Raw genomic sequence first — 12,485 nt, forward strand, 5'->3', positions numbered from 1 at the left:
GTTTATCATAATTTACTCTATTTCGTTTATCATTGGTATAGTTGTTCCGACCAAATCACAACTAAAAACCCATTTTTTCGGCCCTCCTGTTGTATCCAAACAGTTCGATCGACGCGAACTTTTGCAAAGTATAAAGAGAAACGTTTGTCCAGCTACAGTAGTCCCGCGATTTTGAAAAGCATGGCTAGACGAGCACAATAGGAAGTAAATACTTTTCGCACGTGGAGAGAGAGGAAGATCGGTGTCCTTCCCCCGACGTCTTCCGCCCCCTAAAAGAATACTTCACCTCATTTCATACTCTTTCGATTATTTCTGAGAATTCCCACGTTCAGGAGACACTTATGTACAAACATCCTCCAGGTGAGTAAGACACATTTGTACCCTTCAGAGAAACTGAGTCACCGTCTGGCTGAAAATGAATAAGGTAAATCCCATAGCATTATTCGAAGACCGCCCTTATCTTCGGTTGTCTAATATTCAAAGATCTGGATCTCAGTTTCTTATTTCTGATCTATAAGTATATCCAGAACAACAAAATATTGCTTATTGCTTATATCAGTATTCTCACTTTCTAAGAATCTATTTTTCTACTTGCTTATGAGCACGTGTTTTCTCTGACTTCCGCTTTGGATTAGATACTTTTAAAATTCTAAATTCATATTTGACATAATCCAGGAGACAAAATAGACATTTAATCAGATGATATTATGTATTTAAATCGCCCCGCGTCACTTTAATCGTTCTTCTTTGGTGTAGTACGGTACTATTCGCTATAACGGAAGTTTCGTTTTGCCACGTCATGCTTCAGAACAAAAAACAAAAAATGTACCCGTTTGAGTCGACGTCTCCGTCCGTCTTCATACTATTTTACATGGCAACAAGCCGCCGAAAAAAAAATATTCAAAACAATGGTGAAGGAGACGCAGACTACGTCTCTATTTGTGATTCATCAGCTTCTTCTTTTTTTTTCTCCCTTTCTGTCGTCATCAGCTCCATTTTCTATAGCTTCCTTCATATCGTGTGCTTGATATCTGATTTGTAAGCGTGTATGTCTATCAGAGAGTCATACCTCCTCGTCATAACACCCACTATCTTATCCTTCTCCTCTCTCACCCCTTTCTTCTGCTCGCCGCCTCATAATCCAGACAAATCTCCAATATGCTACTCCCCATGAAATCTTCCTTCTGCCAATTCAACTCGACGTATTCTACTATATTTCCAGAAACTACAATGCGTTTAATGTCGAAAGAAATGCCCTCTCAAAGTCTTGTGGCCAATCACAAAGCGAGTATTTTTTGCGCAGTTTGCGGAGATACTGTAGGAAACAGTGAGAGAAAAAGTTTAACTTACTGGTTTACAGGCGCTTGGGAAACATTATGGAGTCAATGCTTGTAATGGATGTAAAGGATTTTTTCGACGGAGCATTTGGAAAAATCGGACTTATGCATGTAGATATCAAGGGAAATGTGGGGTGGCAAAAGGTATGGAAACTCTCTGAATGGATAGGGAAAGTACATTTTTTTAATTTTGTTCTAGAAGTATTTTTTAAATTAGCCAGTTATAGAATCATACTCCCAGAAACCTAGGTTTAAATATTTTGAAACAAAGAGTTGTGGAAGAGAATGACTACTTTCTACAGACGCCCACCTTTACCATCAACTTTAAGCTCAATTATCTCGATTCTTGTAAAACATAGCAAAAATCTGTCAACTGATAAAGTATTGGGGATATTATGCTAAATTATTTATTAGTTGACAGATTTTTGATATCTTTCATAGGAATCGAGATAATTGAGCTCAAAATGCGCGTATAGAGTAGGTTATTAGAGCAAATTATGGTATTTAAGATATTAAACTATCAAGCTACAGTAATCCAAATTATCGAAAACGGGCTACAGTAACCTAAATGCATTCTAAAAAATTCTAGAATTCGGAAAAGGACAATTTAACTTAACAATCACCAGATCCGGTCTTATTGAATATTTAGAAACGACAGTAGCCCAAACCAATCCAATCCCAAGAGTGACCCAAATTAATTATATTCGAAATCGGTATTATAATAGTCCAAAATGTTTCAATATTCTCAACATTTCCAGTTACAGTAATCTAGAAAAAATCTGATACCGGAATTCTAGAATCTCTTTTTTACCATCATCTGAACGATACTATCATTGAAAGATTTTCAAATTACTGTAGTTGAGAAAGAGGTCAAAATCACTTGATACAAAACGACCTTCTATGCATTTTCAAAAAATACGATTTTGAAAGAAAACCAAAATATAAAGAATTTTTTTTCGATGATCCTTGCTTCCCAGGTTTTATAGAAAAGTGCAATCGATCTTGTTTGATGAATCATTGAACGTTTTCAATAGGTTTAGGTTTTGAAAATATTATATTTGATAGATTGAAGTTATTCTCCTGGAATAACGGTTTATCAGTATCAAACGATCGGACACTGAAATGCTTTTTTTCAAACCTTATGAATAAATTTCAGAACAGCGCAATGCCTGCCGTGCCTGTCGACTTACAACATGTCTGAGAGTTGGAATGAACCCAAGAGCCGTTCAAGGAGACACTAGCGATTCGGCTTCAACGAGTTCTAGTCCCAACATGGTTTCATATGATTCAAAGATCTACACGAAGTCCGAGTATCTTAATTACTGCTGGTTTAACCAACGAATTTTCCACCTTTCAGGGAAGCAGAATGTCAGACTGAACTGTCAACCATCTCAAGTCATCCAACATCTCCAACAAATCTTCCTTTTGCTAGCTCCGCCTCGGCTTCTGCTTCTCCTTGCTCTTCGATTTCTACAGTACACTCACACTGCGTTGCAACAACACTTCCACCCAATCCTTCTTTACCGGTAGGCGTGGCCTAATAAGAAATAAATATAGTATGATAAATATGGGATGTTTCAGAAGTATGATCATCTCCTAATGACACTCACAAGAATATTCGAGCGTTGTGATGAAAATTCACCAGAACCACAACCAAATACATACTGTTTTGAATACGCATTCTACAATCCACATTGCATTTGTAACCGGACCAAACTGACTCCAACTGGGCAACGAGTTGCCACACTGCCAGAAGTTCTTCAAGATTTTCGAAGGATTTTCGTATTGTTCACAGATGTTTTATCGATACTTCCAGAATTTTCCCGACTAGATGCCAGTGATCGAGTGAGTTAAATCAATTTCTATTGTAAATATTTTGAAATGTTTTCAGATGGTGTTAGCCAAAAGTCGTTTTTCATTTTTCTACTGGTGGTTGACATGTTGTTGGACTGCAAAAGCTGGATGCCCTGGAGTTTGTTATGCAAATGGATCTTATCATCCGATTGACAAACAACTTCAAGCATTTCCAGATGTCAAGTAAGTTCGAAGAGTATGAAGGAAATCGTTTAATAAATGATTAAAGTTGTAGAGGCGTCACAGAATTGTCGGTGGAGACGGTATCAAAACCATTAGCCAACATCCATATAACAGATGCAGAAATATTGATTGGAAGTGTTTTCGCAATTTTTTATGAGTGTAAGTTCATCATAGCTTATAATCTTTGATTGAATTGTGGCTCCAATTTAGGTGTCTCTCATTTCTTTACACTTTAAACTAATGACATTTCTAACTTGGAGCCAATTTATCTTGGTCTCTGTGAAAGATATCAAATTGCGGTTAACTGACATTTATCAGTGAGGTTCTGACTCTTGTCAGATTCTGAACTACAAATTAAGTTGAACAAAAAAGTAATCATAACTTCACTGGTTATGATTCATTCGTCTACCGTAAAACATGTGATAATAGTAGGGAACCCACAGAGTCAAGTTTGCGCTCAATTATCACGGCTCCTATAAGAGATATCAAAAAGATGTCAACTGATAAAATATTTTTGATATTATAATAAACATTTTGTCAGTTGACCACTTTTTGATATCTTTTAGAGAAAATGAGATATGCGGGCTGAAATTAGACGGTTTGGGCAGTGTTATATTAGAGTATTTAGTTACGGTATTTCTTTTTTGTCTCTCGAGAATTTTCAAACTTTCGAAAAGTTTTGGCGTTGCATACAACTAAATTAAAGATTTCCAATGACTAAAGAATTTAAAACAAAAAAGCAATTATTTAATTCCAGTTCCGCTGCCTCCCAGAATGTCATATGCAAGCTCTCACATGTTGAGTGAAGCTCGCGATCATTACACACAATGTATGATCACGGTATCACCGTACGCCCATTCAGAAGTCAAAAGCGCTTCTAGATTGGCAGAGATATCATTGATCTTTTCATCGATTACGGTAAGAATATTTTTTTGATTGACACTTTTCAAAATGCAATTTTCAGAATCTCAAATACTTGACATCTGACAACATAGAGCTCTCGGATGTTCTGCATGTGATGGAAGTTGACCAATTATTCTCGGATGCTTTCGATGTACATCGACCAATTGATTAATCATCTTCTCTGAAACTCTTGAATGTACATAGACTCCTCAAATGTTCACATCAACGAATTCTTTCATTCTGTGATTTCTCGCGGACTGTGTGATATCATTTCTTATCGATCTTATTCTACTGCACACTTGTAATAATTTATTTTTCCCCATCGAAATCGTTTCTACCGCAATAGTTGCACATGAATTTTTCATTGTCTTCGAATTACACATAGTTCATTGACAAGGCACACAAAGATCTACAATACAAGATCCAAACAGCTAAAACCTTTTTACTGCGGTTTTGCTATTCAGGGATTTTTTTTCGGAAATCAGTTTCTGGTTGCACAGGCGGCAGATGACAACTACCGTAGACATCCCATAACACATGTCTAATTTTTAAAAAATCAGAAATCGAAGTTTAAGAACCGAGTGTTAAAATAAATTATTCATTATACAGAAAAAGCAAATATAATTTAAATATGAAGAACAGTTCTTCACTAGACTCGTATGTGGGATGGTGATGGGATTGGGATTGGAAAGAGTGGCTGGGTAAAGCAGAATTTTTGAACAAAGACCCGGAGAGAGAAAACGAGTACTTGGAGGTAACAAGAGTATTACAACTCGTCGTGGTCCTCAGCTGGCTCCTCGCTAGCTTGTTCTCCTTGGCCTCCGGCCGAGTAGAGCTTGGAGACAATTGGTTGAACGACGGACTCGAGTTCCTGTAAATTTCAAAATAATCAATAAACAACGCTATGTGGTTTTACCTTCTTCTGTTCTTTGTTCTCCTCTGTAGAGGCATCCTGGTTGTTTCCAAGCCATTCGATGGTTCTCTCAACAGCAGACTCGATCGAAATCTTGTCTTCGTCAGAGAGCTTTCCTCCTAGCTTCTCATTGTCACCGATTTGCGATTTCATCTGATAAGCATAAGACTCCAACTCGTTTCTTGACTCAACCTTTTCTTTGACAGCTTGATCATCGGCAGCGAACTTGTCGGCGTCGTTGATCATGCGCTCAATGTCTTCAGGACTAAGACGGTTATGGTCATTAGTGATGGTGATCTTGTTTTTGTTTCCGGTTCCCTTATCTTCAGCACTGACATGCAGAATTCCGTTGACGTCGATCTCGAATGTCACCTCGATTTGTGGGACTCCGCGTGGAGCTGGTGGGATTCCGGTAAGGTCGAAGTTTCCGAGTTTGTGATTGTCCTTAACCATTGGGCGTTCTCCTTCGTAGATAACGATGGAGACAGCACTTTGGCTATCGGCGGCGGTTGAGAAGACTTGACTTTTCTTTGTGGGAATGACAGTGTTTCTGGAGATGAGCTTAGTCATGACTCCTCCGACAGTTTCAATTCCCATAGTGAGAGGGTTGACATCGAGAAGAACGACGTCTCCTGTGTTTTCCACACCACCAATAACTCCTCCTTGCACGGCAGCTCCGTAAGCGACAGCTTCGTCAGGATTGATTCCACGAGATGGCTCTTTTCCGTTGAAGAAGTCCTTGATAAGTTGCTGAACCTTTGGGATTCTTGTGGATCCTCCGACCAAGACGATTTCGTGAACGTCAGTCTTCTTCATATCGGCATCTTCTAGAACCTTTTGGACTGGCTTAAGAGTGGCACGGAAGAGATCCATGTTGAGTTCTTCAAACTTGGCGCGGGTCAGGGTCTCCGAGAAGTCTTCTCCGTCGTAAAGGGATTCGATCTGTAAATTATATACTGAGTCTCTCACGTAAAGTCTTTCTTCTTACCTCAATCTTGGTCTGATGCTGGGTGGACAGAGCTCTCTTTGCCTTTTCAACCTCACGACGAAGCTTTTGAACAGCGCGATTGTCCTTGCGAAGATCCTTTCCAGATTTCTTCTTGTAGAGTTTGATGAAGTACTCCATAACACGTTGGTCAAAGTCCTCTCCTCCTAAGTGAGTATCTCCGTTGGTGGCAAGAACTTCGAAAACTCCGTTGTCGATAGTGAGAAGAGAAACATCGAAAGTACCACCTCCCAAGTCGAAAACGAGAATGTTTCTTTCTCCTTCCTTCTTGTCCAAGCCGTAAGCAATAGCAGCAGCAGTTGGTTCGTTGATGATTCTGACAACGTTAAGTCCAGCGATAGTACCGGCGTCTTTGGTGGCTTGTCTCTGGGCATCATTGAAGTAAGCTGGAACGGTGACGACAGCGTTCTTCACTTCGTGTCCGAGGTAGGATTCAGCAATGTGCTTCATCTTAGTGAGGACCATAGCCGAGACTTCTTCTGGAGTGAACTGTTTCGATTCAGATCCGACCTTGACTTCAACGGTTGGCTTGTTCGACTTGTCAACAATCTGGAAAAGAAAAAAGTTTGGAAATGTAACTCTCGAAAATGGTTTACCTTGAATGGCCAATGTTTGATGTCATCTTGAACGGTCTTATCATTATAAAAGCGTCCAATCAAGCGTTTTGCGTCGAAAATGGTGTTCTCTGGATTGATGGTGAGCTGGTTCTTGGCAGCATCTCCGATGAGCCGTTCTCCTTGCTCTCCAGAGAAAGCCACATAAGAAGGAGTGATTCTGTTTCCTGAAAGCCATGACTATGTTAATTTGAACTGTGATACTCAAGATACAAACCTTGGTCATTGGCGATAATCTCAACACGTCCGTTCTTGAAAACTCCAACGCACGAGTAAGTGGTTCCGAGATCGATACCGATGATGGTTCCTAGCTTCTCCTTGTCGGCTGCCTCTTCTTCACAGAATGCTCTTGCCACAAAGGCAAAGAGGATAAACGAGAAAACTTTCATTTTCTGTAGTGTTCTGGGAGCGGCCGAGTGAAATTTGTAATCGATTTTTCACTGATAGGCTGAAAATTACAAATAGAAAATTGCGAAAGATGTAAAGATGTAAAAGGGAAGCGATATAACTGCGGATATAAATTGAAACAGAGTAAAATAAGACAACAGTCGAGAGAGTAACAACGAAGACTGACTGCAGACGACCCGCACCCTCGCAGTTTTATTGAGGCCGCTTATGCAACGTGTATTAAGCGAAGGCGACGTGTCATAGTGCTGGCGATCTACTTTTATCTTCGAGAGCTTTCTGAGGACGCATCGAACAAACAAATGACGTGTGTTATTTGGGTTACGAAAGTTTCAGAACGTTGGAGAAGGGATGAAAGAATGAAGAAACGTATGAATGGTCAGGGGTTTAGCGCAAAGAATGTTCTAGAATAGGCGAGAAAGTTTTTATAATTGGGTCAACTGTCTTCATGATGTGGGCTTTTGATAAGTGGAAAAGAAACCGAAACTGGCCAAATGAAGAGGATTTTTTTGGTGATTTTAGTTATCCTGTGGGCGTGGCCAGAAGTGAACCATGCGGCGCTGTGTAACGCGTTGCGCAACGCCGCCGCAGAGTTTTCACCTAATTTTTTCGCGGTTCATGATGGCTTGCAATTGCAATGTTAAAATGAAGTAAATGCATTGAATCAGTAGATCAACTAGAAATTTGAAAAAAAATTTATCAACAAGGGATGCTCCATCCAAAAACATGCATTATTTTCAAATTTGTAACAAATGACATACAAAATAAATTAGCACACGAACGGGAAAAAAGACACGAAAAATACTCGTCATCATTAAGAGTATGTACTAAATAGTGAGGGGAGAACCGAAGAAAAAAAATAGGCCACCGAGAGAAATTAGGGGACAATGACATGGTTAGGGAGAATTCGGGGAAAAACTGGGTTATCAAACGAGAAGATCTATTCGTCTCCAACTTTGGCGTTCAGCATTTGGCGAGAGACAAGAGAATAATACATTCCATCAGTGTCGGTCATCAGATCATTGTGTGTACCCATCTGAAATTCAGGAATTACAACTCGATGAGTTGCTCTAACGAAGAATTTGGTTACCTGAACGAGGTGTCCTTTGACGATCACAGCGATTTTGTTAGCCTTCTCAATAGTCGACAAACGGTGGGCGATAATGATGACAGTTCGTTCTTGAGCACATTTGCTGAGAGCTTGCTGAACTAAAGCTTCAGACTCCGTGTCCAATGCACTGGTGGCTTCATCAAGAATGAGAACAGCCGGATTGCGCACCAGCGCACGTGCAATAGCGATTCGTTGCTTCTGTCCACCGCTCATTTGAACACCTTTCTCTCCACAGTTAGTGTCATATCCTTTCTCCAACTCCATCACAAAGTCATGAACGTTAGCCATCTTAGAAGCGTTCAGCATATCATCTTCAGTAGCAAAATCGCAACCGTAGAGAATGTTGTGACGAACGGATCCATTATAGAGAACAGGTTCCTGGGCTACTAGGGCTACCTGAAAAGTTTTGATATAATTGGAATCATATCATATCATATTTTTCTTACCTTTTGATGATAGAAGACGTGATTGATATCCTTAATCGGTACATCATCAAGTGTGATCGTTCCATTGTCGGGCTCATAAAAATGTTCGATGAGCGAAACGATTGAAGATTTTCCTCCACCACTTGGGCCTACGAGAGCTACCGTTTCTCCTGCTTTGATATTAAGAGTTAAATCCTTGAGCACAGGGTTGTTGGGACGAGATGGATATGTGAATCCGACATTGGAGAATGTGATGTTCCCATTGACACGTGGTTCGACTCTTCCATTCAATTCGAATTGAGGTTTGCGATCCACTAAGTCAAAGACCTTTCTAGATGCTCCAACTGCCTCCATCAATCCAGACATCACATACGATAGCATCTATTATTTTAGAACTTGCTTAGGTGGTTTGAACTTAAATAAAGAACTTACATAAAGGTTTTCTCCCAGTTGCATTTGATAAAGAAGGAAAGTAATCAATTCTTCCTTTCCCATCTTTCCAGTCAAAACGAGATGACCTCCATAGGAGAGGACTGCGATCAGAATGGCATTATCACAGAATTCGTTGTTCCAGGTGTAGCCCATGTAAGCGAGAGCGCGTTTCCGGTTGACAGTCAGTGTGCTCGACAAAAGATTCTCAAATCGCTTCTGCTCTCGTTTTTCACAAGCAAAACTTCTGACAGTTCTCATTGTCGAAATGACTTCTTCAGCCATTTGGTTCGCATCAGCGATTGTCTGTTGCAAGGTTTCCGAGATTTTCTGCAAACGGAGCTTGTTTCATGACCACAAAGGCTATTAAAACTCACATCGTAAAATTTGCTGTAAACTTTGGTGATGAACCCGACAAATGGGACTGCAATGAAAGTAACCATCGCAAGACGCCAGGACATGACAAACATGAAAACCAGAGCTCCAACGAGCATCACACCGTTTCGCATGAAAACGTTAACGTTCGTAGAAACTGTGGAAGAAATCGTTTGGCAATCAGAGGTGAGTCGAGACATCGTTTCTCCGGTTTTGGAAGTGTCGAAGAAAGCAATATCTTGACTGATAAGCGATGTGAAAAGATCCAAACGAATTCGAAGTGTGACAAGAGCTGTGGCGTAATCGAAGCATCCACCACGAAGGCCACCAAAGAAAGAACTAGTAGCTGTGAGAGCACACAGAATCAAGATCGAATGGAAGAGCGCATCGAATCCTCGTTGGTTCACGATGTCGGCAATGACTTGGGCGGTATAGTTTGGAATGAACACACGAGCTAAAAAGGACGTTGTTATGAAGCGAAATCAGTGTTTTTTCATTACCTAGAGCATAGATGTTGAGGAAAAAGAAGCCGGCAACAAACCATGGCCATTGATGTCCACAGTAGGAGAACAGCTGCCGGAGAACTTTTCGGAGTGGACGTCGAGGAGCGTTTGTGGGGAAAACTCCTGAAAATAGAAAATTAGACTCTCAATTATTCCAGAACCTCTAAAAAGGTCCATGATAGATCAGTGACTCACCATTTTCAACGCTGCTCGTAGATGTTGCTTCTGTGGTGGCGTCAGTTGCAGTTTCTACTGCAGGAACATCATCACTGTTAGCCGTTGTATTTAGCAATCGATGGTAGTCGAATGGATGAGAGGCGAGAACGAAGTACCACACGAGACCTTGAACAAATCCAGAGAGAATTGTCCATCCAACGGAAATATATACTCCAGGGTAATAAAGTTGTTCTGTATATTCCGAGAAAGCAAGGAATTTCACCAGGGAAAATGAATAGCTGAATACGGCATTGAAAGTGACGACTGGGAACAGGTACTTTGTCTTGTCTTTTTTGTCAAAAATGATAAGAAGCACAGCGATGACACATATGATTTGCCGGATGAACATGAGAATTTGGAATTCATACGGAGTCTTTGTGAAGCGATATGGCAGAGAAAATGTTGAAATATTCAGAAATGCTTCTGTGTCGAACTTCCAACCGGGTGAGAAGTAGCCAAACGACAAGTTCGTGAGGACCACATCAAATACCATATAGAGGTATAATGATGTGTTTATCCATCGACGCATCTGGAAACAACATAAATAATATAGCGACTTTCGAAAAGAGAAACGGTACACTTTTAAGCGATAAAAGTGTTTGTTAACTATAAAAAAAACCGAAAACCGACAAAAAAGGTTCCTCAAACCCGAAAACCGACAAAAAAGGTTTTGACTTTTTGAAACTTTTCATCAAAAATGAGGGATCACTGAGGTGAATGCAAGGAGAAACATTTGGCCATTAAGCGATAAAACTGTTTGCTCACCCTCTACAAAACACACCGAAAATCAAAAAAAAAAACATAAATGATGAGGTCAATGCAATGCAGTGAGGAAGAACAATAAATGGGCGGAGTCACGAGAGTCGGTTACGAAATTTGAGTGACTCATGGTTCTGGGAACGAGAAAACAGATTTTTGGTATAACATGAATAACAGAAAAATAGATTTCAGCTGTAATTGGTTTTGGGAGCTAAAAAAACATTTTCTAATTTTTCAGGTGTCCTTTTTTAAAGACAAATGGATATTGCAGGAACATAGTCCTTTCTGAAAATAAATGATTTATTCTGAAAAAACACATAATTATAGCCTGCTCATGTATAGAACAATTGTGAATTCTAATTATAGATCTCAATTTTAAAAGCTGATTTACAAAAAAATCCTAGAAGTCTCTGATCAAAGTACCGTCACCCTCTTGTAACTTTACGGTAAACCGCTCGCGCTGCGTTATTTCGGAGCATCGTAGTTCTCAACTCGTCTGCGTCTCCATTCGTAGACACTCTCTCGTTAGCCGCAATGAATTTCAGACATGATCCCGAATTGAAGAACAATTGCAGATGAATAGTGGGCGCAAAAACCTCCATCGAATCAGTCATGTGTCACTCATCAACCCCACCGAGACGTTTTGATGCGAAGCCCCAGAGCCCGGGGGGAGACACTCATTTATCTTTTTTATCATCAAGCAGCGGAGCATCACAGCGGATTTTTGGCTGATTTATATCTTCCATGCACCCACGAGAGAGGTGTTATTCTCGAGATCACACCGGGTTCTGCACTTTTCAGAATCACTTCCTCACTTCAGATTTATGGTAAACTAGACCCTTCCTTCTAATTTTCGGAAGAGAACTTAATGAAATTTCAAAGTTCGGTCCTTGCACTCATTATGACTAATCCTTTCGTGGGAGGAAAAATATAACATTGTTAACAATAACCTTCAGTTTCTACTCAATTTATTTGTGCTGTTTTTAACTGGGTTACTTGAGAATTTGCAGAACACAAATTCTCGTTTAAATCAGCTCCGAACTACTGTAGTTCAGTTCTTTCAATTTCAGTTTTTTGTGGAGAGTCATTTTTTTTAGTTCTCAAAGAATAACTAAAATAACTTTTATTTTTTGAATTCGAAATAGAAAAGATAAGAAGTACACAAATATTCCATTCTCAGTTCTCGTCCATTTATGAAAGCTTCTGGAAAATTCTGGGATTGTTTCCGAATTAACACCAAAGCTGAAAACTCCGAAAAATTAGGTGATTTTTTGGCGATTTTTCGAATGAAAAGGTTTATTTTTTCTTCAATTTTTTGCAAAATTTTTAGACCTTTTTAGGTTTTTCAGCTATCTTTGACTATTCTTTTTCTATTTTTCCGGTTTTCTGTCTAAAATTTGATGGAACGGTGTTCGTGAAGACGGCTGTAGATTACTGTAGAAAACTTATTTC

At 39.7% G+C, this 12,485-nt stretch overlaps 3 protein-coding genes across 3 annotated transcripts; 1 reads left to right on the forward strand and 2 right to left on the reverse strand.

Moving 5' to 3' along the window:
* Window positions 1-1,230: 1,230 nt before the first annotated feature.
* On the forward strand, window positions 1,231-4,449 carry Cbr-nhr-21 (the record flags this gene model as incomplete). Its single annotated transcript, XM_002646700.2, has 9 exons — window positions 1,231-1,317; window positions 1,361-1,481; window positions 2,494-2,641; window positions 2,695-2,863; window positions 2,919-3,182; window positions 3,229-3,374; window positions 3,427-3,533; window positions 4,132-4,292; window positions 4,339-4,449. 9 exons carry the CDS (start codon window positions 1,231-1,233, stop codon window positions 4,447-4,449), a joined length of 1,314 nt encoding a protein of 437 aa, XP_002646746.2.
* A 594-nt stretch (window positions 4,450-5,043) lies between these two features.
* On the reverse strand, window positions 5,044-7,199 carry Cbr-hsp-4 (the record flags this gene model as incomplete). Its single annotated transcript, XM_002646701.1, has 5 exons — window positions 5,044-5,148; window positions 5,194-6,132; window positions 6,179-6,745; window positions 6,793-6,977; window positions 7,028-7,199. The coding sequence occupies 5 exons, from the start codon at window positions 7,197-7,199 to the stop codon at window positions 5,044-5,046; spliced, it is 1,968 nt and encodes a 655-aa protein (XP_002646747.1).
* Window positions 7,200-8,155: 956 nt separating this feature from the next.
* Cbr-haf-2 lies at window positions 8,156-10,803 on the reverse strand (the record flags this gene model as incomplete). Its single annotated transcript, XM_045242139.1, has 6 exons — window positions 8,156-8,722; window positions 8,773-9,132; window positions 9,184-9,510; window positions 9,558-10,009; window positions 10,056-10,181; window positions 10,254-10,803. The coding sequence occupies 6 exons, from the start codon at window positions 10,801-10,803 to the stop codon at window positions 8,156-8,158; spliced, it is 2,382 nt and encodes a 793-aa protein (XP_045095073.1).
* Between the last annotated feature and the right edge of the window lie 1,682 nt (window positions 10,804-12,485).

This window comes from Caenorhabditis briggsae, assembly GCF_000004555.2.
Source record: "Caenorhabditis briggsae complete genome, chrII, whole genome shotgun sequence".
NCBI lineage: Eukaryota > Metazoa > Nematoda > Chromadorea > Rhabditida > Rhabditidae > Caenorhabditis > Caenorhabditis briggsae.